The sequence below is a fragment of the Nycticebus coucang genome, chromosome 6, assembly GCF_027406575.1.
Source record: "Nycticebus coucang isolate mNycCou1 chromosome 6, mNycCou1.pri, whole genome shotgun sequence".
Lineage (NCBI taxonomy): Eukaryota > Metazoa > Chordata > Mammalia > Primates > Lorisidae > Nycticebus > Nycticebus coucang.
Window position 1 is genome coordinate 29,658,384 of NC_069785.1, and position 24,401 is coordinate 29,682,784.

The 24,401-nt window shown below is 52.1% G+C and overlaps 1 protein-coding gene and 2 pseudogenes across 1 annotated transcript; all 3 read right to left on the bottom strand.

The window, feature by feature from the left end:
* Window positions 1-61: 61 nt before the first annotated feature.
* Window positions 62-24,125, bottom strand: NYNRIN (NYN domain and retroviral integrase containing). The gene is made up of 10 exons (XM_053593555.1): window positions 24,116-24,125; window positions 22,962-23,244; window positions 22,568-22,782; window positions 9,817-10,475; window positions 8,168-9,691; window positions 7,232-7,362; window positions 6,991-7,087; window positions 5,364-5,465; window positions 5,044-5,145; window positions 62-3,555 (listed from the first exon to the last, which is right to left on the bottom strand). Exons 3-10 carry the CDS (start codon window positions 22,763-22,765, stop codon window positions 705-707), a joined length of 5,664 nt encoding a protein of 1,887 aa, XP_053449530.1. The 5' UTR covers window positions 22,766-22,782; window positions 22,962-23,244; window positions 24,116-24,125; the 3' UTR covers window positions 62-704.
* Window positions 14,908-16,227, bottom strand: LOC128587446 (GRB2-associated and regulator of MAPK protein 1-like; annotated as a pseudogene).
* Window positions 17,101-17,231, bottom strand: LOC128589414 (uncharacterized; annotated as a pseudogene).
* Window positions 24,126-24,401: the final 276 nt, after the last annotated feature.

Sequence of the window (24,401 nt, forward strand, 5' to 3'; positions counted from 1 at the left end):
GGTAGGCAGCTCGTTCCCCACTTTCCCTCCCCGGGGCTGACAAGCGGGTGACTCATGGCTGACCATCTTCCCACTCCAAGCCACCGCCCTCACGTCCCATGAGGATGTCCAGCCCCTCCTTGACAGCTGAGCAGGCTGTGCCTGGCTTAAGAGAGCTGACCATGAGGCTAAGGAGCCAGCTGCCTCCCTCCCAGCCTGCATGAATGTGTGTCAGCTGTGACAACTGTAGGAGCAAAGGGTCCCCAGATGAACAGTTTGGAGGAAGGGGCCTGCATTTGAGGTTTCTGTGTGGGAGAGGTTCTAATTCTGAGGTCCAGAGCCACAGTCTCTGGTTAAGACAGTAAGATTTGGGGCAGGGGGTGACCATCGCACACCTGCATGTGTGTGGCCGGGGAAAGGGCACTTGGGGAAGAGACTGAGCCTGGCCTACCTTAGTAGGAGGACTTCCTACTGCTCAGTATAGAACTGCCAGGGAGCCATATCTGACAGCCTTTGGCAAATTCTCCAAGTACCCCTCACTAGGGATATTTCCATAGGGACACTGGTCCCTAGTTCAAGGCAATTCGGCAAAGCTTTATGAAGCATCTTCTCTAAAAAAGGCACAACTAAGGGCCCCCAAGGGGCTGAGAGCACTGTGGGGCAGAGAGAGGCCTAGCAGCAGAAACCCAGGACCCCTGGGGCAGGGGCTCCCCCACTGCTCCTGCTCACTGCTCCAAGACCTTGAAGGACAACGGTGTGCCACTCTTGGCAAAGGCCTTCATCAGACTGCTAGGATAGATGCAGCCCAGCTTCTCTGGAGTCGGGAAACCCCATACCCGATAGAGAGACAAGCTCAGCCGGTCCCCGATATAGAAGGGACCCACCCATTTGGCACTGCTACCATTCCTGGGAAGGGACAGCAAGAGGACCTGGTCCCCCACGTTCCATTCCTTCTCCTGGCTTTCCCGCTTGAAACGCCTGTTCTCGGCCTTCTCACCCGCCTTCTCGGCCACTCTCCAGTGGAGCTCCAGCAGCTCTCCGACCAGCTGTAGCAGGAAGACGTCCATCTTGAGCCCTTCAATGTTTGCGCTGCTCATCTCCCACCACAGGGGCTCGGCCAGCCTCACCTCGACCCCCGTTAGGACCCGGAATGGCGAGGGCTCAGAGGAGGAGGCCCTGAAGGCCAGGTGCAGCAAGGGCAGGGAGGAGGCCCACCTCTTGCCATGCAGGAAAATGAACTCCTTGAGGGCCCTCTTGAATTCCCAGTAGGCCTCTGAGCTCGTCAGGCAGGGGAACTGGAGCTCTCTACTCAGGGAGGCCACCTGCGCTCCCAGAGCCAGCCCACAGCTCACCAGGACATGCCGGGCAAACTGGGGGCCCTGGGCCGCCTCCAGCCTGATGGGAACACCCCACCTTGCAAACACATGCTGAAGCAGCACCTGGGCCACGGCCGTGTGCGTGTAGGGCTTCAGCGGGAACGCCTCCACCCACCTGGTGTTGGGGTCAGCCACAATCAGCACATGCTTGTGGCCCTCCTCACTTACGGTGACTGGGCCCACCACCTCAATCTGCAGGTTTGACCAAGGGGCAGTGGACCTAAGGGGCCACGGGGACTCGATAATCTTCACCTCGCTGCCTGTGAGATTGCGGGGAATGCAGAACAAGCAGCTCCGGCAGTAATCCCTCACGTGCTCCTGCATCCCAGGCCACCACCCGAGCAACCGCAGCTTCTTGTAGGTCTCCTCGGGCCTCTGGTGGGCCCCCAAGGGGATGTCATGCACACAGAAAATCAGATCTCTCCGGAGTTGCCTCGGGACTACCCAGACCCTGGGCTTCTTATCTCCCTTGAACATGAGCAGACCACTCTCCTTGTCGAGGCTGAGTGAGTTAAAGGCAGAACTGAAGGGTGAGGAGCCGGGCAATTTCTGCCCAGCCTGCAACTTGGCAATGATGTCAGCCAGGGTGCTGTCACTCAGCTGCAAGGCCAGCAAGTTGGGCCTCTTGCCCACAGCATGGGGAGTCACCACAGGGACCGGCGCGTCCTTCGGCAAACTCCACCACTGCCCACCCCCCTGGGCACCCTGCTTGGCCAGGGTATCCACTGTCACAGCAAAGAGAGAGCCCCGGTAGGAGGTCCGATAGATAAATGGGAGGGATGAGAGGCCGGAGGTGAGAGATATGATATAGGAGAGCAGGCTTGGGTGCGGCAGGGGTGCCCCATCAGAGGAGAGGAAGCCCCGAGCCCTCCAGAGGGGCAGGAGCTCCCAGAGGAGGCTGAAGATCCAGTTGCAGTGGGTGAGGAAAACCACTGGAAGCTGGGACTGGCCAAAGCGCTCTAGGCCACAGGCCACAGCTGCCAGGTGAGCGTATGTTGGCGTGTAAGGGGAGCAAGAGAAGGCAAGGGAGACCGGGGGGCTGGTGGGAGACAGGACATAGAGACCAAAGCCGGCACACCACTCATCCTCACGGTAGAAGCAATAGCCTGACATGTGGATACAGACAAAAGTGGACAGGTCAGAAAACGGGGGCAGAACCTGGAAGAAACGAGGCATTGAGGAAGCAGGCGTCAGCAGCCGGTTTTCCCCCAGCAGGCCCTGGAGAAGGGTCAACTCCAGGGCCCTCTTGCCTTTGTCCTGTACCAAGAGGGACCAACGGATCAACCAAGCTTTGGAAACTCTGCGGCCCTCCCGCGCCTCTGGGTCCACAGTGGTTCGGGAAGCATAGGAAAGGTCCAGGACCACCGGGGCATCTCCAATACAGCGGGAAAAATGCTTGAGGGCCCAGGCCACGGCGTAGGGGCTGTCTCCACCCGACTGGGGGCCCTCGCTCTCCTCATCAGGAAGGAGAGGCTTTGAGGTATAGGCTATGGGGTGCTTCCTCCCTGAGTGTTCCTGGTGGAGAATGGCCGTTAGGGCCACCTGGCTCACTGTCACCTCCAGGAGGAAGGGCAGCTGAGGGTTGGGGGCCGTCAGGCAGAGGGTGGACACCAGGGCCCGCTTCAACGCCAGGAAGGCCTTCTCATGCTCCCGGTCCCACTTCCAGTCTGGCTTCTGCTTGAGGAGACTGTGCAGGGGGCCCACGAGTCCTTCATAGTCGGGGATGACCTCTCGGTGGGAGTCCATGAACCCCATAAAGAAGGAGAGTGCAGTGAAGTTGCTGGGGACAGTTAGCTGGGCCAGGTGGGCCAGAATCTGCTGGCAAGGAGCCTTCCCATCCCAGGGGATACCCAGGTAGGGAGAAGCCACCCCCGGCAGGAGGTCGATGTCCAGGGCCCCGTCGGGGGGATCATGCAGGCTCAGGCACCGGAGGATCTCCTCTGAAAGGGAAGGGCACTCTACTCCAAACACCGACGCCAGGGAAGAGTCAAGGTCATCCTCCTCAGCTGGCTTTAGCTTCTCCTGACCCTCTCTCTGCTCCTCATCCTGCCTCTCCTCCTTCTCCCTGATTTCTTCCAACTTCTGTGGACTCTCCATGGGCCCCGGGTCAGCAGCATCGTCAGTCAACTCAGAGACCCTGGCTGAACTGGGAGGAAGGGTCTTCCACACCTTCAAGAAGTTATCAATGTCAGTGTCCAACCTAGGAAAGAAGAGGAAAGAAGGCAGGGGCAGGCCCACCACAACATGTCATCCCAGGGGAAAGTTTCATCTGTGGAAATCCCTCCCCACGAGCTTACCCACTCCAAGTGTCCACCTGCTGCAAGGCATGGGCTCAGCTGGGCTGGGCCACAAGGCTTCCCCATTTCCTATATGCGTCACTCTAAGTACTAGATCATCACCTGTGCCCTGGAGGTTCATCAAATCAAAACTCACTGACACAGTAACACTTAAGGCAGTCTTAGCCTACACTTTATGAGAGATGACTGGTAACTCCCATCCTGACCCCAAGATGAGCACGCCAGAGGGAGGTCAACAAAGGGAAGGAAAGCCTGACAAGGGACTTGAGAGGATGTGGCAGACAAACCTTATCCACATGATTTTTTCCAAACTGGTAAGATGAGACTCGGGGGACCCGGCCCAAGAAGCAGTGCCCTGCCCAGAAGGACTTGGACAAGGTGCCTTATTGGGCCCAGGGGACTAACGGGTTGGCAGCAAGGTGGCTCACAGGCTGCAGGGACCAGAGGATCTGAGTCACTGCAAACCAGTTCTGATAATACCAGCAACATGACCTTGGAAAAATCACTTGCACCTTAGATTCTTCAACAATAAAATGAGGATAGTGGTCATTTATGTCTAACTCAAGTTGTGAGGCTCAAATGAGATAACAAGCATAGAAAGCCATGCTTTGTTATATACATGAGAAGCCTTGGTGTAGACTCTGGATACAATGCCCCTGGGATACAAGAAAGCAAGAATAAGGCCATTCACTGCAGCATAGGCACCAAAAACATAAAATGTAAACAGCCAAATAGCCCTCAACAAGAGAACAGATAAATCTGTGGGGTCCTCCTATAATGGAATACTACCTGGCCATTAAAGTGAGATACATAAATTAGTGTGGCACAATCTGAAAAAAAACTAGTAAAATGTTGAGCCCAAATCTCAGTTGTGGAAGAATACATATAGTACTAAAGCAGGTGTATAAAATGCTAAAACTGCAAAACCCTACTGTAAGTGCTTCAAGGATGCATAAACATGGTAGAAGTATAGACATCAAAAAGTGGGCCAGGTGTGGTGGCTGGCACCTTATAATCCTAGTACTTAAGGAGGCCAAGGCAGGAGGATCCCTTGAGCTCAGGAGTTCCAGACTATACTGAGCAAAAGCAAGACCCTGTCTCTACTAAAAACAGAAAAATTAGCCAGGCATCATAGTAGCCGCCTATAATCCTTGCTACTTGGGAAGCTAAGGCAGGAGAAGCACCTGAACCCAGGAGTTTGCTGTGAGCTAGGCTGATGCCACAGCACTCTAGCCTGGGGCAACACAGTAAGATCCTGTCTCAAAGAAAAAAAAGACATCAAAAAGCCAAATCACTCCCTATTCATTATTAAGCACTAGACAAGTGTTGGCCAACACTAAGGGGGAGTTTCTAGTCAGTACCAGAAGGGCCTGAGAGGCCTGACCTATTACCTGTTTGGCTTCTTCAGAAACTCATCTAAGGTGGGGCCATCACGGCCCAAGGGGTCATCTGGCACCATGAAGAGATTTCCCGCAAAGGTGAAGGGCAGCAGGCTGGACCCAGGAGAGAAGTGGCACAGTCAGAGAGAGCTCTGCACCCTCCCATGCCCATGGCCACCTAATGTCTCTGCAGGGTCTGAGCCCCACATCTCCTGGCAGGTGCTGGTAAGCACTGCTCCAAGGCCCCTCTCCCTGCCCCAACCGTCCCCCTGCCAGGGCTGCCCAACATCCAAGGGGCAGGAATGGCTCAAGCCTCTGGGAAGCTGCCTTACCGATCTTTGACCAGCAGTTTCTTGGAATTATTCATCAGGATGTGAATCTGCTCATTGGTCACAATGATTCCATCTGTCTCCTCTGCCAGCTTTACCATGAACCTGTGGAAAGAGGGGCAGTCACTAAGACCAGTAATCAGTCCCTTACTTCCTGAATCCCCTGGGAAAATGAACTTGCAGCTTCCCCTGAAGTGTCCCAGACAAAAACACTGCCCTTCCTAGTCAGAGATCCAGGATCCCAGAGCCCATCCCTTCCTCTGTGCAGTCATCACTGATGGCCCCCTGAGAAGGCGAACTCAGATGCACACACCCCTATTATATACATGGGTACACACACACACAAACCCACACACTCATCCACATTCACACTTGCATATCTACTGCCTCAGTTTTTCCATCTTGCAAAGCAGAGATGAAATACCTACCCTGTATTGCTATGCAGATTAAACTGAATGAGGTAATGCATGTAACTGTCTAGTTCAGTGCCTGCCACACAGCATACACACAAGTACCCCATTCTTCACCAATGCACAGCATTCATATACATGCCAAGACATACATACATATAAATATGTGCTAACATATACAAAACACATACCTGAATAAACAAATCCATTTTTCCAAGGATGACCTCTTCTCTAAAGAGGGCTGTGACCAGAAGAGAAAGCAAAGGCTACCTACTTTTCAGTATTCCTTCAAGATTCCCATTTGGGCTACCCCAAGCATGCTATTTCACAAGTGACCAGCAGAGGGAGCTCTGCAGAAAAGCCATTTCCCCACAAACCCAGGCCTGAATTTAGAGGCACTTTAATTAATCTACAAGGAGGGATGCCTGAGCTTCCTTGTCCAGCCCTTCCCAGGCCTGAAGGCTGGGTGAGTGTCAGGTCTTGGGGAAAGTGAGAAAAACAGAACTTCTCTCTTCCCAGCATTGAGTTGCCTAAACAAGTTATTTAAGACTTCTGTCTGCCAGGCATCAGCTCCAGCCCAGGACCAGTGACTATGATAGGGCCTTCCCTGCCTGAAGGCAGTCATAGGCTTCTGTGTGCACACCAGTCCTGCAGCCGCTCGTGGGAGTGGGTGCTTAAGACTGACAGGCAGACATTTGGGGTCTCGGTGGAGCAGGCCTCTCCATTTTTGGAGCCCTGTGAAGGACTGTGTCTACACACAGCCACACACATAGCTCCCCCCAGTGCTGGGGCTTCGCAGACAGAAAAGACTTAAGCAGTTCCTGGAGACATGAGCTTCAGCCCCAACTGGTACCCAGAACCCTAGGATACACTCACTCGAAGCATCAGAAGTCACCTGTGCTGCTCGAATTCAAAGCAGTGGTGTCAGCCAACAGGCCACGGGGAAAGACAATCTGTTAACTAAGGGAAATGGAGCTCCAGAGTCCCAAAATCAGCAACAACCCTGGGCCTTCAGTAAAGCCAAACTTGAGTTCTCTCCTTACTCGTATCCTTCCCACTCCCCAAGGAGGTCCCATGTCCCGTCCCACCCTTGCTGACAAGACCCTGCCCCCGCAACATGTTGGCCTCCATTTCTCCAGAGGAGATGGGGCAGGACTGCACTTGACACACAGGCCCAGCACACCTTCCTGCCCTGCGAAAGGAGGCTACACCCTGCACACCTGTAATCATAGGTGGTGATCTTCTTGCCATTCTCCAGCTGGGAGGGGGTGATTGAAAGCATCTTAAGTGAGTGTAGCTTTGTCAGGAAGTGGCTCTCTGTGGTGAAAGGTAGATGACAGAGATGGTCAGAGGAAGGGCTAAGTGGAAAAGGCCACGGTGGGTTGGCAGAGGGTCAGGTCAGCAAGGCTGGGAGAACACCTAGTGACCCTGCAGGGGCAGGGCAGGCAGCAGGCACCTCACCTCTCACCCTCCGGTTCTTCTTCAGCTGCCAGGTGGGTACAAACACAGTGACTTCTCGGTGTCCCCGGTTCCAGAAAAACTGCACAGCCATGGCAATGCCTCGGCAGGAGAAGAAGTGCTGGAGGCCGTGCCTGTGGAAATGTGAGAAAGGAATGGCCCAACTCCCCACCTCATCCCCAGCCAGCCTGGGACAGCAAACAGGCAATGCCAGAACCAGCTTCAGCACCAAGACACCAGCAATCCCCTTCTCCCTTCCCTCCGTCCTCAGACATTCTGAGAGCACCTTCTGGGTATACGGCACTGCCAGACATTGCATCTGTGTGTGTGCGTGTACACACATGTGTAGGGGCACTGAGGACAAGAGGAGGAAGGCAGACCCCACACTCAAAGAGCTCAGTTTTGAGATTAAAGCAGACAAAAATTCACTGACCACTTACTGTGTGCTGGGAGTGTGCTCAGCACAGATAACCATCACATGGCAGAGTAAGCAGTTTGCGTGTAGTCATGCTAACACCCACATTCACATGGCAGCCAGGGCAGTCTCTAAGCGCCAGCGTAGACAGAGAAAGCTTCATACAGAAGCTCCATTTCCCTTAGGGGGTCTGTGCTGGGCTTTGATGTACGGGCTAAAAGCTTACAAGCTGGCTGGGGAAGATCACAGGCCCTGGCAATAGACAGATCTGAATCCAAAGGCCAGCTGGGCCCCCTTCTCGTTCAGGAACCTGGGTAAGATTCCTCACCTCTAGGTCTGTTTCTACATCTGTCAAACGGGAAAACAGAAAGCTGCCCTGGCACTCAACATGGCCACTTCCCTCCTATGTATTCCCCATGTGACCCACATGAGGTCAAGAAAGGATACCCACATCCCATCACCCAGGGACACCCTGCCCCAGCTCCCCAGCACCCCCACCCCACCCTGTGCCCATGGCTACTCACACCATGGCCACACTGCTGCCATCAATGACCACTCGCCGCAATCCCAGGTCTCCAGGTTCTCCAGACAGGTTCAGCTCGAAGGGTGTATTCAAGGCCTCATGGTACCTCTGAAAGCTGGTCACTGTGCTGTTCACCTGTGGGTGGCGAGGCAATTGCCTCGGGGCCCCCTCCCAAGGAGCCCCCAGAAGCCCTTCCATCTGGAACTGGTGTTTACTGCTGAGGGCCAAGGTGTTGCTGGCCTGGGGACCCTGCCTTCCTCCAGCCTCCCCGGGGCCCTTTGGGAAGGAGGCACTACCCCTTGATGAGGGCTGGACCTCACTTAGCAGTTTGGCTGCATCCAAGGTTGCCCCTGCCTCTGTGGACCTCTTCTGAGCTGCAGGTGTTTTGGGAGCTCTGGAGGCTTTAGGGGTTGCAGACGCTTTGGGAGCTGCAGGTGCTTTGGGAGCTGTAGACCCTGTTTTAGCTGGAGGTCCAGTTTGAGCTTTGGGTGTTTTGGCTGCAGGCATCTTCTGAGCTGTGGGAGTTTTTGGTGTCCTCGGCACCCCTTGATCTCCTGATGCCAGTTGACCCACAGCTACTTTTTGTGCTGTGGGCACCACTTGAGCTGCTGGCTTCGTTGGAGCCGAAGGCACTTTGGGAGCCAAGGGCTCTGTATGCACTGCCAGCATCATCAGGGCTGTAGGCACTTTGCGAGCTGCAGGCAGCTCCTGAGTTGTGTGTGGGTTTTCAGCTTTGGACACTGTTGCAGCAACAGGCACTTTGAGAGTTTCAGGCACTGCTTGGGCTTCAGGTACTGAGTGAGCTGTCATGGGTCTCCCTTGCCCCACGGGAGGCTCTGGACAGGGTCTCTCTTTCAGTTCCTTACAATCTGTCTGCATACTTCCTTGATCCCCAGGCTCACCTCCAGCTTGTAGCTGTGGTGTAGAGGTCAAGGGTGGCCCTATCTGAGGAAGTCCTGGGCTAACTTTGTCCTTTACATCTGAGCCCCCTGGGACCACCAATAAACTCATGACTTTTGAGGGGGACTCTGACCTAGTCGGGCAATTCTGCAGGGCTGCCTCTCCTCCCAGCACCCGATCAGGTCCACAAGCTGGGCTTCCCGCACTGGGCAGAGGAGCCAGCTCCTTCTGCTTCCACTCCAGATTTAAGGGCAAAGGATTCTGCCCTGGCAGCTTCAGCTGAATGGGGCCCAGAGGTCTCTGCCAGAAGGGGAAACTGAAGCACGCCTGGGACAGAAGCCAGGCCAGGTGCAGAGAATGCAGCTCGTTGATCCTCCAGAAGGTTGCAGCAATAGCCCCTGGCCATAAGGGCCCAAAGGCTGGCCCAGGGGTCCAGGCCTTCCAGGGGGGGCACACACCCAGGGCTGACACTGGAGTCTGGAAGGGGAGCTTATCTTCTACTCTCTGGATCTGCCTTTGCTGCAACAAGGCTTGTGTGTGGTTCCCAGAGTCCTGGTTGCTGGTGGCTTGCGCTGGCCCTTCCTCTTGAGTGCTGTCCATATCATTCTGGTTGTTGGAACTGACCCTGGAGGAAGCCCAAGTTTGTTGAAAAGATGGGAAGACCAGTTTGGTCCCAAACTACAACTCTTGCCCCTGGGTTGGGGAGCAAGGGTAGGGTCAGAGAAGCTAGACTCATTGTCCAGAACTTACCATACCAGCTGGCTTGCTGCCTCCTGCTGTGTACTCTGGGCTGGGATCAGGGATGTGCTGGCTCCCAAGCTGGTTAATTTCTTTGACTTTTCTGGGCCCCCGTTCTGGAGGGTCCCCATCTCTAGGAAGGGCCCAGGACTCTCTCCCATGGACACCATGGCTGGGCCTTCCTTCTGCTGCTGGGGAGGACAGATCAGGACCTCCGGGTCGGAGTGGGTGTCAGAGATGCCAAAGTGACTGAGCCACTCAATGATGTCCTCCTTGCCTGCAGCATCTCGCACCAGGCTCAGCAGTAGCTCCTGGACTGCTGGGGGCAGCTGCAGCAGGTCTCCTGCATACTGGTCACCACGGATCCAGACCAGGGCCCCAAAGGCCCGGGTCACCTCGGCCTCCCAGATTCCCCGGGGGGTGAGCAGAGGGGCAGGGCCCCAGCGCAGACGCCCCACCAGCTCCTCCAGCCAGTTCTGGGTCATGATGAAAGACTCAGTCAGCCCACCCACCATCAGGGAGCCAGGGGGGCCAGGCACCAGGTAGGCCAGGGTGCTCCAGCAGAGGCAGTCCAGGAAGAGGCCCTGGGCCCCAAGGAAGGCACAGTGCAGGATCGGTGGGTAGCGAACCTCCTTCCATGTCTCTGGGCTACACAGGCCCTTCAGGTACTCCTGGGCACAGCAGAGAGAACGCAGAGAAGCCAGCCCTTTAGGGGCCTGCCTCTGGCTCTGCCCACCCACCCAGAAGGCCAGCCCCTCACTAAGTTTGTGCCCTCCCGTGAGCCCAGTGTGCCACCCCCACCCCCCTGCCCAGCTGCTCTCTCCCTGGTCCTACCCCTTACACACCCATTTCTTTCCAAGGAACACTGACAGAATGAGAAGGGCCTGGGAGAAAGGAGGGAAATGACTCAGGCTTGGAGTCCAGAGACCTGGTTCTAGCTCCAGCTTGACCACAGACAATTAGGTTAATTGTGGGCACTGTATCACCTTCTCAGTCTCATCACCTAAAAACTCAGGTTAAACTACTGCTACTTCTGCGGTGCAGACCTGCTCCTGCACTGTGAGTGGTGCAACAGCCAGTGGGAAGTGGCAGCACACTACTGAGTACCCAGGAGTTCATGTCACTTGGGCCCAGTTATCACACCCCACCCCATGCTTGCATCTCTTCATCTGCAAAATGGGAATGATAACAGTTTGTGCCTCATTAGGTCATGTGAAGCTTCAGTGGGTCGACACACAGGAAGCACTTAGGATGACTCCTGGCACTGCCTGTTCCCATTCTGCGGCTCAGTAGGAGCTATGCCACTTGCCCAGGGGCACAGAGCTAGAGGATGACTGGGCCAGGACAACAGCTCACAGCTCACGTCTGTCTGAGCCTGAAACCAGAGCTTTTTGCACCTCTTCTGGCTGACTGAACAGTAATCCTGTGGGATTCTGGCTTAATGCCCCTCCAGAAGGTCTCTAGCACAACCTGTACCTGTTGCCCAGAGGGGACAGAGGAGATAAGCCACTGGGCCAGTGTCCAGGGGAACCCCACAGATACACACAATGGCAAACCAGAGGGAAGGCCTCTGCCTGTCTGGGCAGAACAAGACCTCAAGTTCACAGGCCTCACACTCACATTCTTTGGCAGTGGCAGGGATGGGAGAGATTTGGGTTCCTGTACTCTATGCCCAAGTTTCACCAGCATGGCCCTGTGAGTGCTCCCTCTTAATCAGCCAAGCCATGTGGACTGCATATGCCCCCATGTCCCTCCACATCCCATGTCTTTTTTTTTTTGAGACAGAGTCTGATTGCTTCTCAGCCTTTTGGCTAAGATCAAGTGTGGACACAGAGTCTCACTATGTTGCCCTTGGTAGAGTGCCATGGCATCACAGCTCACAGCAACCTCAAACTCTTGGGCTTAAGCAATTATCTTGCCTCAGCCTCCCAAGTAGCTGGGACTACAGGTGCCCACCACAACACCCGGCTCTTTTTTTGTTGTAGTTGTCACTGTTGTTTGGCAGGCCCGGGCTGGATTCAAACCCGCCAGCTCTGGTGTATGTGGCTGGCGCCCTAGCCGCTGAGCTATAGGCACTGAGCCCACAGCCCTTTTTTTTTTTTTTTTTTTTTTTTGCAGTTTTTGGCCGGGGCTGGGTTTGAACCCGCCACCTCCGGCATATGGTGCCGGCGTCCTACCCCTTTGAGCCACAGGCACCGCCCCATCCCATGTCTTAATAGTCATCCCTCTTCTTGCTTTCCCCTGACAGTTCCATTATAGAACAAAAACTCTCCTTTGGATCCCTAACAGCCACCCTTCCCTGCATGGGCCTGTGCTTACCTCTTGCCACCTGGCCTAGGCCACAGACCTACAACCCTTCCTAACTGGCCCTGCAATATACCCAGCTCTAACTCCTTTTATTCAGTCCCAAACCAGCGCAAACCCAATGGACATCCCCACCCAATCCCTCCTACCCAAACTTGAGCTGGTCTCCCCAATCCCCAGCCAGGGTGACTCTGACCAGGTTAACTCTCACAGACGTTAACAAGTACTCCCCACCACACGCACCCCACATCACATTCCAATGACATGAAAACAATATATAAAAATGAGCCTGGACAACAAAGCGAGACCCTCCATGTCTCTACAAAAACTTTTAAAATTAGCCATGCATAGTGGCCCACGCCTATAGTCCCAGCTACTTGGGAAGCTAGGATGACTTGAGCCCAGGTGCACTGGAGTTCTAGGCTGCAGTCAAGGCACTCCAGCTTGGATGACAGAGGGAGACCTCATCTCAAAAAAGAAAGAAGAGATGTGCCAGGGAAGAAGATTATCAGTGGTTTTCTTTTTGTTTCTGTAAAGAGCTTAGAATATTTATTTTCAGTTCATCAAATGATTAAAACAGTTGCTTGATTAACTTTAAAATTTTTAATTAAAAGATATGTAGGAACTGAGAGAATATTTAAAAGAATAAATCAAAATTAATATTTATTGAGAGGTTATGTGCCAGGGACACACTTTGTCATTTCTCCTTCACCCCTATAAGGAAATCACATATTATCGCCATGTTAGATGAGCAAGGCCACATGTCCAAGATCACACAGAAAGTAGGCTGGATACTCAGACATTCTGACTGCAGAGTCCTAGGTTTTAACTATGATGCTGTCTATACCATAGAGTGGCAGAGAATAAGGAAACAACAGGCATTTACAGTCCTGAAAATACCTGGAAAAACTTTTCTGTCTGAGGGCCACCCAAACATTTTTTCCCAAGAGGAGAAAAAGTAAAGAAGAGGCAGGAACAACTAGATAGATAAATGACACAGATGAACAGTAAAAGGCACAAAGAAAGAGGAGTGTATTGGTAAAAATATATTACCAATGTCCCACAGGTCCTTTGTCAACTTTTAAATTAAATAAGCACATTAACACCAAGTATTCTTATACTGTTCTGTACTTGTCAAGGTACCTTATTACTTAACACCTGACTCAGGAGGCTCCTTTCTCCTACATCAGTTATCACTCACTGTTTACTTTCCAGAGCTACCCCATTTACACTACAGAATATTCAAAAGGCTCAGAAAATGACAACAAGAAAGTCTGGAATTGGGAGCGAAGGAGAACAGGAAAAAAAGGCCAAGTTCTTTGAGTAACACCCAAGGGCCCAACCACCTTCAACACACACACACACACACACACACACACACCCCTCACAGGCTGGCTAAGTACCTTCCTGCCTTCTGAAGGTTTATTCTCTAGGGAGTGAAAAACGGGTCTTAGGATTAGAAGTTGATACTTGTGAGTGTAAGTATCATACAAAAAACATGGAGGAAGAGTGGAGGGCCAAGTTATGAAAGCTGAATGGAGAGAAACTCATTCTTCCCGCTCTAACAGCCAGACCCTTTAGGGTGTGGAACGGAGGAATACAATCTAGAAAATCTGGCCAGCCCAGGAGCAAAGACCTAAAGGTGATGACATGTACTCCTTAACAGACAGGACCCCCTAAATCTCTGGACAATTGAAAAATCAACAAGTTTTGTCCACAGCCTCAGCTCCCAATCATCTTTTTTCCCAAGAGGAGAAAAATGGGAATGATTAACCAGCCCAGGAGACCAGGCACCGGGTAGGCCAGGGTGCTTTAGCCGGTAGGCCCTGGAAGGCCTGGACCCCTGGCCAGCCTTTGGGCCCTTGTGGCCAGGGGCTATTGCTGCAACCTCTCACTTTTTTTTTTTTTTTTTTGAGACAGAGTCTCACTTTGTTGCCCTCAGTAGAGTGCTGTAGCATCACAGCTCACAGCAACCTTAAACTCTTGGGCTTAAGCGATTCTCTTGCCTCAGCCTCTCAAGTAGCTGAGACTACAGGCACCTGCTACAACACCCAGCTATTTTTAGAGATGAAGTCTCACTGTGGCTCAGGCTGGTCTTGAACTAGTGAGCTCTGGCAATCCACCCGCATTGGCCTCCCAGAGTGCTAGGATTACAGGCATGAGCCATCTTGCCCAGCCTTTGTCTTTCTTTCTTAATCATGCAAGGCATATGAAAAGAACTTGTAATGTAAAGCATAGAGACCAAAAAGGCAACCTGAAAGAAGAAAACCACGCAGGGAGAAGAAAACTTCAAAAAGTTTACTGTCGGGGTGGCACCTGTGGCTCAAAGGAGTAGGGTGCCAGCCCCATATGCCAGAGGTGGCAGGTTCAAACCCAGCCCCGGCCAAAAACTGCAAAAAAAAAAAAGTTTTATAAGTGACCTTTAGACATTAAACATATGATGGCAGAAATGAAAGACACAAGAAAAGTTTGGAAGATAGAGTTGAAAATATCTTCAGAACGCAGAGCAAAAAGTCATAGCTGGAAAATAGGAAGAAAAAAATAAGAAAAGTAGAGACTTTTCAGAAAATTCACCATCTGAATAAGAGTTCCAGGAGAAAAAGCACAGGATAAAATAGCTCCCCCCAATTTCCTGGATCAGAAGAACATAAAGGGCCAGGTAGAAAGGCCCACTGAGACCGAGAGCACCTGGCAGTGGACGACAGCAGATCCAGACCCATGCAAAGGGGCTCTCGGGGAAACCTCAGAGCATTGGGCAAAGCTACAAACTTCCAGGGGAAACCTCAGAGCATTGGGCAAAGCTACAAACTTCCAGGGAGAAAAAACATTACAAAGAACCAGAGACCAGAAGAGCTTCAGACTTCTCAAAAGCAAGGTGCCAATGGAATAACGCCTTCACATTTCTGGAGGAAGGCTCTCTAGAGAGTAGCTGGCTGACTTGGAACAACCAGAGATGTTGCTACTGAATTCTACAGTGACTGAGCTGGAGTGCTCACCAAGAGCTCAGAGCCATCAAAAAAAAAAAAAAAAAGGTGCTGGGCAATTGCTCTTTGGTACACCTGGTGTCTTTTGTCTGGGATAACTGTAACTCCTGCTTGGATCCAGCAGGAAGTCAGTCCTGGTCCTGCCCTCTGATGCTCCCGAGGTTAGGCCAGGAGAGCCGGGAGGACTTTCAGCCCTGCCAGCGCTTCAGCAGAAGGACTTCCAAATGGGGATTTCAGGTCCACAGAATCAGTTTTAATTTGGTTACGTGGATAGCAGGAAACAGGAACACTTTCATAAGGACTTGTGTGACTTTTAGCAACCATGTTGTGCAGCCCTGAAGAACAGTAGGACAAGGTAGGGCTGGGAGAGAGTCTGTTGCCAGGGCTGGCTTGACTATCTATGCAAGGAGGGATGGAGTGACTGGTAGACAAAGGCTTTGCGCTTTGGGGTGGAACAGGTGGGGCATTCAGGAGCCGGCATTCTTCCCTGATGGCTTCAGATTTGGGAGGCACTGGAGATGGAGGTAGGACAGTAACTGAAGACGTCACTGCTGCTCCAAGAATCCCAGGGACAGAAAGAAGAGAAGTTGCACATTTGGACCGGACAGAACCTCTAAACCGATCACGTCTATACATCTCACTCAGGGAGCGAGTGAGAGGCTGGTGGCTGGGCTTGCCTTCCTCCAGCCACAGCTCTTCTTAAGAAAGTTCTGACTTCTTGGGCGGCACCTGTGGCTCAACAGAGTAGGGTGCCGGCCTCGTATGCTGGAGATGGTGGGTTCAAGCCCCAACCAAAAACTGCAAAAAAGAAAGTTCTGCCTTCTGGCTCAACGCCTGTGGCTCAAGCGGCTAAGGCTCCAGCCACATACACCTGAGCTGGGGGGTTCGAATCCAGCCTGGGCCCACCAAACAATGATGGCTGCAACCAAAAAATAGCCAGGCGTTGTGGCGGGCGCCTATAGTCCCAGTTACTTGGGAGGCAGAGGCAGGAGAATCGCTTGAGCCCAGGAACTGGAGGTTGCTGTGAGCTGAGATGCCACAGCACTCTACCAGGGTGACAGCTTGAGGCTCTGTCTCAAAAACAAAGAAAGTTCTGACTTCCCTGGGATACCTGCTGATTCTTCACTAGCTTTGGGGAAAAAGTAGTCACTCCCACTATAGGGAGTCACTCCCACTATCAAGTTCTGATAGGGCAGGATGTCAGAAAGAAAAGAAGCCACTCTCCTCTCAGGTCCTTGAAGCCAGGTTAACCTCACTGTTGCCGGGGAGATTGTTGCTATACACACAGACACAGCCGGTGAAAGGACTGGTGAGCGTAGCTGAGGGAGTGGGGCATGTGGTTGTGACCAGAGCACTGCCCTTCTTGGGACTCTTGCAGTCCTCATTCCAGTCAGTTTTCATGTCCTGGACAGCCCGTGAATACTCACCGATATCGAACTGTTCTTAGCAGATACACAGCCAGTGATGGACCAGGGTTGCAGGCCATCTCTCCCCCTTCACCAGATGTTCTCAGAGGCTGAACTTGGGTACAGTCAAGTGCAAAGGAAAGTTCATGGGGAGGATCTTGTTGTTCTGGAGCATGCAGCAAACCTCCACCATCTTGGTCTGGATGTTCACAAATTTGTAGTGGTGCCCCTCGAGGATAAAGTGGAGGTTGTACGGGTTCCTGGGTGACTCGGAACAGTCACATTCACAGGAAGCCTAGTTTTCTCCACAGTGCTGAGGATGGTGTGTTCACCCTCCTGCATCTGAAGCTCCGGGGGACTTCGTGTGCTGAATCTGCCCTTGCACTGGGATGGAAGGCTGATGCTTTCATTGGTCTGGTGATTCATACAGATGAGGCATGGCATTTTGCCTTTTCCCAGCTTGCTCATGGATTGAGCTTCCCAATCTTTCTGAAGATTGTGTTTAGTTGTGACTTTTCCTTGAAAGTCTTTGCATAAAGGATTTCTATCTACCCCTATTAGAGGGAGTTCATTCCCCAGTACACAGGGTAATGTTATAAACTAAAAATATGGAATGCTTCATGAATTTGCGTGTCATCCTTGCTCTGGGGCCATAAGGACACAAGTCCTTATGAAAGTGCTAATCTTCTCCGTATCATTCCAATTTTAGTATATGCACTGCTAAAGCAAGCACTCAACAAATCATTATTGACTATGAGCCAGGAAGTGTTTTAGGACAACTGTTGTTATCACAGAGGGCAACTAGTTCAGATGTAGAGTATGACCCAAGACATGAGCACATTGAAAGTCGTCATTAGTGTAACCTTTTGCACCATCTTTTTTTTTTTTTTTTTTTTTTGTAGAGACAGAGTCTCACCTTATCGCCCTCGGTAGAGTGCCGTGGCGTCACACGGCTCACAGCAACCTCCAAATCCTGGGGCTTAGGCGATTCTCTTGATTCAGCCTCCCAAGTAGCTGGGACTACAGGCACCCGCCACAACGCCCGGCTATATTTTTTTGTTGTTGCAGTTTGGCCGGGGCTGGGTTTGAACCCGCCACCCTCGGCATATGGGGCCGGCGCCCTACCCGCTGAGCCATAGGCACTGCCCTGCACCATCTTTTTAACTTGACAAAACCACTGATGGATGTGCTCCATCAGCCCAAGGAAGGGAAAAACATGTGGACCAGGAAGCAAGGTATTTAGCACAGGAAAAAGGCAATGGATGCCAAGAATGACAGCAAACTGAAGTCTCTGGATGACAGCTGTGCCAGCCTGGAAAGCAACTGACCAGACAGAAAAAGGGATGTCTCCAAGAACAAATTTGGAACCCAAAGAACACCTAAATCTGATAGATTGGCCTTGTAGAAAACTACCGAGAAACTATTGGCAGTTGTAAGAATTAGCAATAGGTAAAAAGAAAAATAGGCAAATTGAAAAACAAGTTCTTAATCTCAGTGAAACCAAAAAATAAGAAAGAAAATAAAATCACAGTACACTTCAATGCTTAGATATGATTAAATACACAGGCATAATGAAGCAGAACCAAATATAGATTTAAGAGAAAATTGAAATATAACTAACTTGGGAAAAAGGAGGAAATGACAGTGTAAGGGAACTAAACGGAAAGTAAAAAAGATAACATCTAGAACAGCGATTCTCAACCTGTGGGTCGAAACCCACAGGAAATGTATTAAAGGCTTGTGGCATTAGGAAGGTTGAGAACCACTGACCTAGAATTAAGTAATCAAAAGATAACAGTATCTACATTTTTTTTAGAAATCTGGAGCTGGGTAAATATCAGAGCAAATATTGTTTGTGACAAAGGGTAGAACCACAAACATTTTTAAGATTTATTGGACTTTTAAAATGTGTATTACGGCCAGGTGGGGTGGCTCACGTCTGTAATCCTAGCATGCTGAAAGGCTGAAGCTGGTGTATTGCTTGAGCTCAGGAATTCGGGATCAGCCTGAGCAAAAATGAGACCCCCATCTCTACCAAAAATAGAAAAACTAGTCAGCCATGGTGGCAGGCACCTGTAGTCCCAGTTACTTGAGAGGCTGAGGTAAGAGAATCCCTTGAGCCCAGGAGTTTGAAGTTGCTGTGAGCTCTGACGCCAAGGCACTCTACCCAAGGCATCAGAGTAAGACTCTGTCTCAAAAAATAAATAAATAAAGTGGGCCGGGCGTGGGGGCTCATGCCTGTAATCCTTGAACTCTGGGAGGCCAAGGCAGGTAGATTGCCTGAGCTCACAGGTTCTAGACTAGCTTGAGCCAGAGCAAGACCCCGTCTCTAAAAATAGCCGGGTGTTATGGCAAGCACCTGTAGTCTGGGCTACTCGGGAGGCTGAGACAAGAGAATAGATTGAGCCCGAGAGTTTGAGGTTGCTGTGAGCTATGACACCACAGTACTCTAATAGGGGCAACCAAGTGAGACTCTGTCTCAAAAAAAAAAAAAAAAAAGGGGCGGCACCTGTGGCTCAGTCGGAAAGGCGCTGGCCCCATATACCGAGGGTGGCGGGTTCAAGCCCGGCCTCGGCTGAACTGCAATTAAAAAAAAAATAGCTGGGCGTTGTGGCAGGCACCTGTAGTCCCAGCTACTCGGGAGGCTGAGGCAAGAGAATCGCTTAAGCCCAGGAGCTGGAGGCTGCTGTGAGCTGTGTGATGCCACAGCACTCTACCGAGGGCCATAAAGTGAAACTCTGTCTCTACAAAAAAAAGAAAAAAAAGTGTATTACTTTGATAAAAGAAAATTTAAGTTTAAGAAGAAAGAAGAATTAGGTGCCCATAACACAATTAGGTATACTAGTGAATGTTTTCCTCTTAGGCCATGGTAGGGATAGCCCTGTTTTGTAGCATTTGCCAATTTCTATGGTGTAAATCCCTCTACAGTGGCTGTAAATACTCCTCCATTGGCTGACAAAATTCCTGAAATTTTAACAGTAGGTCAATGGGAGCCAGTTCCAGCACTCCCCTGACCATAGCCAACTCCCACAGTACTGCTCGCAGTTAGAGCACAGCAAGGCCAAGGACAGATAAGACTTCCATCTGACAGCCAAGCCAGAAGGCAGCAAGCCATACCCTGTCCTGGAGCTCCAGAAACCAGGCTCCAGAAGTCACCCTCTCACACTGCCACTGCTTTTGCAGTCCTCATCACCTCCTTGCAGCATTCCCCCCAAAAGAGAGAAGTCAACAGGTCAGCTCTCCTCTCTGCCACCCACCCCATCCTCACATCATTGCCAAGGAGATCAGAAGGGCTAAGCAGGGCTTGCCCTTGGGCTCTTCTGGTCATTATTAAAACCCTTTTCTCCACTTGCTGGTTTCACCTCAAAAAGGTTTTATTTTGTTGTCTGGGAATGTGATTTACAACATGTCTTCAGTATTTTGTTAAATTCCCCCCACATGCACACAAAAAGGCGATTTAAAAGTGCTCGAGTTTTACAGAGATGTTCTGGAAAATTAACCAGGCTGTGTAGCAAACACACCCAGGCCCTTCTCCTGAGGATTCAGTATCTTTCTTGACCTCTCCTCCCCTCAGGCTTAAACAAGCCACCCCCACTCACAGCCCTGCCTCATCCTGCAACCTCCAAGTCTCCCAGAGTCCTCTCTGCCAGCTAGCCTATGTACAGTAAGCCATTATCAGAGTACACAATTCTGTGTCCCTGCAACCGGAACCAGGGTCAGCCACACCACCTCCATATGGAAACCGCAAGACATCCCTACACTTGGCAAATGTTTATATTTCAGGCTGCTGGACTTTAGAGAGCACTGGATCCAAGCCTTTTATATTACAAACAGGGTGACCGAGACTCAGAAAGAGAAAAGGACTTGCTCAAAGCTATACTTGTAGTTATTAACAAGTATAGATTTAACTAAATTATTAAGCTTAGTAGCTGTCCACATTTTGCAAAAGTAGTTTAGCATGCATTATTTCAGCTGACTCTCACAACCCCTTCGTGAAGTAGGTATTACTATATTCTATTTTGTAGATGAGGAAAGAGCCTCAAGAGAGGGTAAATTATTTGCCCCAGGTCACCCAGTTAGAAGGTAGCAAACCTCAATCTCAAACTCTAGCCCAGCCATAAATTGATGAGAGTACATCAAACCCAGAGCCCCTAAACACAGGGACAAACCTGTACTTCCCACCTTCCCAGTTTTCCTACTCTAAATCACCAACAATCTTCTCTCTGCCCATTCTGAGAAATAATGGAGGAAGGTACCCAGAATACCCTCACACTAGGTTCCTACTTTCAATAGTGCTTTTCCCAAGGGAAGACAGAAGGGAATGGGAGGACAGGAGTAGGAACTGGGGAGCCACTGGTTTCATTAACAGGGCCTGGAGTGAAAGCCTAGGATGTGAGGATGTGTGGCCTGAAGCACTATGAAGCAGCAATCCAGGATTTAAGCAAGGAGCAGGAGAACAGAGCATCTCAGAAAGTGCCAGTCCCATAAAAGGGTGAGCTTCTGTGTTTCACAGTAACAAGGTTGAGAACCCAAGAGGCTACTCTTGTTTTTTTGTTGTTTTTGTTTGTTTGTTTGTTTGTTTGAGACAGAGTCTCACTTGATTACCCAAGAGTGCCATGGCATCTTAGCTCACTCACAGCAACCTCAAACTCTTGGGTTCAAGTGGTCCTCCTGCCTTGGCCTCCCAAGTAGCTGGGACTACAGGCACCTGCCACAATGCCCAGCTATTTTTTAGAAACAGGGTCTTGCTCTGGCTCAGGCTGGTCTCAAGCCTGTGAGCTCGGGTAATCCACCCATCTCGGCCTCCCAAGTGCTAGGATAACAGGCATGAGCCACCGAGGCTCCTCTTGTTAACCTCCCTCATCCTAGCTTCTGAATCTTACTCTTGGGGCTCCTACACACATCTTTTCTCTGGGCAGATACCTCTTCCCTCCCCCAGTACCTCTGTCAGAATTGGAAAAACTACTGACGAAACAGCTCAACAGAGGGGCTGAGTGAGGAACTTCAAGTCTGCCTGCAGGGGCCTGAGTACCAAGTCTCTCCCACCTGTGGCCTTGATCGATTATGATATTGGCATAGACCCAGATGTGGAAGGTGTGTGCGTTCAGGGCAAGGTGGTCTGAGGCAGAAGGAAGCTGTGGCCTTCCTACCAGGAAGTGATAAGATAAAGGAATCTTAGAGAAGAGGTAGGCCTTGAGGGGCAGGGGAACCATGGGAGGCCCAAGTGGAGAAGCTTGTGGGAGAAGCCAGGAAGAACATCATAAGAGAGGCCTGCCATGACCTGGCCTGTCCATTGTCCAGCCCCACAGAGCAGGCCCTTTCATCTGAAACCCCACAGTCCTCCTCCCAGATCCCCACCCATCTCCCAGGGCTGGTGCCTTCCAGAGCAGCTGCACCCCTCCCTGCAAGAGGCTGCCTGAGGCATCAAGAGTGTGCAGCAGGGAGCAGGTGGTCCTACATCCCCCCACTCACTCCCTTACCTCAGCCTGAGCACACAGGTGGCCCCCTTACCCTCTCTGGTCCCCAGTGCCTCATCCATAAAATGTCAAAATTGCTCTAGAAGCATTCCTAAGGGCCCTTCCTGTCCTAACTCTCAGAGGCTCCAAGGGGCAGCCAGGATTTAAGGAGACCGAGGACCTGGGCCTTCCAGAGTCTTGGTGGAAAACAAAGAGGTGTGTTGCAGGCCACAGAAGTGCAAGGCCTTAAGTTGATCCCCAGACAGAAAAGTAAAGCTGGGTGCTGTGGCCCTGGCCATAGTAGGCTGATGAGGGAACCCACACTGAGGAGGCTCTCTCAGAGAACTTGAGGGACAGAGGTGACAAGCAAGAGAGGGGTAGGGCAGAAAAGAAAGAAGAAACCAAAGGGAAAGAGGAGGTAGGGAAGGGAAGAAGCCCAGCCAGCAACTCCAGAGAGGCAGGAGGAAAGCCCAGTACCTGCCACCGCCGGATAGGGGGTGGAGGGGACAGCGGGGGTCCTCTAGTGACTGCCTTCTCCTCCCCCCCACCCCCGCGCAGGGGAGCGATAAATCTGACTAGTAGGGTTGGGTGGGGGTGGGGAGAGGCTGTTTACCTTGGCTTTGCCCGTGTTCTCCCGGGGCCCCTCGAGCTGCAGCCAGAAGTAGGGGGTGTCCGGGCGGCTCTGGAAGGCATTCAGCTTGACCCTGAAGATGCGCTGCACTTGTAGCCGCTGTCGCTGCACCCGAGGCTTCGATTTTGTCTGCACCATGAACCATTCCTGAGCCGGGGGGTCGCCCCCAGAGAGGAGCATGGCTGCCCCGCCCGCCCCTGGAAGGAAGGAGACGACAGAGTCACCGGGTCCCAGCGCAGGAGGCGCCCCAGCCCCCAGCCGCGGAGCCCAAGCCACGCCCCCTCTTCCCTGCGGCGCTCCCCCGTCAAGATCCCCTTCCTCCAGGCTCCAGACCCACCCGCTGCCAATCAGGCCCCTGCTCCTCCGAGCTCGGTACCTTTCGGCGGCGACTCCCGGTACAAGCTCTTCCAGCCAGGGGTTGTAGCTAGGGGTGGGACGGTCGAGCTCCCGCCGCCCTTCCCTCCGCCCCCAGACTTCCCAGCCCCTCCAGGACAAACTCTTTCTCCGTCTGCTGCGTAGCTTAAAGGGGCGCGGGAGGCGGAGGGAGGGGGGAAGAGGGGGTGGGAAGGGTCTTGGAAACCTTTGCCTTCCACCCAAGTTCTGGGCCCAGAGCCAGCATCCAGGGGTCAAAGTTAATTTCCTTCCACGTTCCCCTTTCCCTGGTGGGAGGAAGAAGGAGCAGAGGACTAGTTTCAGAGGCCCTCTCTTGAGTTTTGGTACAGGACTTTCTTCCCTCAGCGCCTCACTGCCTCGCAGACGTCCCCAGCGAACGGAGACCTCAGCCACTCCTTCCCTGGAAGGAAAGGGTTAAGGTAGAGCAGGGTGGGGAGCCCGGGGAGGCTGGGGCCTGAGGAAACTCTGGGCTGGAGACCAAGCGGAAGGAAAGGGTAGCAGCACTGACTCCCCACCCCCCACCCCACCCCCACACACCCACAGAAGTATGGGGGCGGCCTGGGGCTGGCTGGCAGCCCAGACCCTCCTGAAGCCCCCCAGGGCAGGAGGGGCTGGGACAGCGGCCAGAGTTTTCAGGCTTAGGTTGTTTAGGAAAGCTCTTTTTAGAAAGTTTGAGTTAAGATGTAAGGGGAAGGATAAGAGTAAGGGTCTGGGGGGTAACATGACCTCTGAGGTCTCCTTCAACCCTTGACCCTCAGCCAGCTGATTGGCACCAGTGGCCTGGGACTAGCCCTGGGCTGGGACGCCACCTCCCACACCCAGGCCTTGCAGACAACCTCAACACAAAGAACACCTTATACAGCCCTGCAGACTGAACAGAGCCTAGCTCTGTGGAGGTCAGGTCTGTGTCCTGCACCTCCATAACCTGATTTCCAAACTATAACTGACAGCCACAGTCTGACAGGCATAAGTGTACCTGTGGGGACAAAAGGCAGTGGATGTTAAATGAGGCCTGCCCTGGAACATCTGGGCCATTGTAGAGTTTGTGTGTAGGCAAGAGGCCAGGAGCACCCCACTGCAGGAAAGAAGCCCAGCTTGGTGGGGGCTCACACTACTCTTAGTCTGGACTGTACTCACCCGATCACACACCGCCACCATTCTCCCTGGACTGGAATCCAGAAAAGGAAACCTGGACCTGCCTTACCTCTGGCTCCAAAGCCTTCTGTTGCACCCTGCCTGACCTAGCCCTGCCCTCTACAGTGACTGGGTGCAGAAGACTCAGGCTGAATATTCATTCACTTCTCCACACTTTCCACCACTAACTACTCTCACTTTATCAAAAGAGGCTTCTGCCTTATTATGCTTCACTTTCTCCTCCAAGGCAAGGTGACCCCACACACCCCTGTTCCCTCTGGCTTCCCAT

Bases quoted from the DNA above. Each gene is read 5' to 3' on its own strand.
- NYNRIN (XM_053593555.1), bottom strand. From the start codon at position 22,765: ATGCTCCTCTCTGGGGGCGACCCCCCGGCTCAGGAATGGTTCATGGTG. The intron at 7,363-8,167 runs GTGAGTAGCCAT...ACATTTCCACAG, and splicing joins GGCAGCAGTGTGGCCATGGT to GCACGGCCTCCAGCACTTCT. The intron at 5,146-5,363 runs GTAAGGCAGCTT...TCCTGGGTCCAG, and splicing joins AAACTGCTGGTCAAAGATCG to CCTGCTGCCCTTCACCTTTG.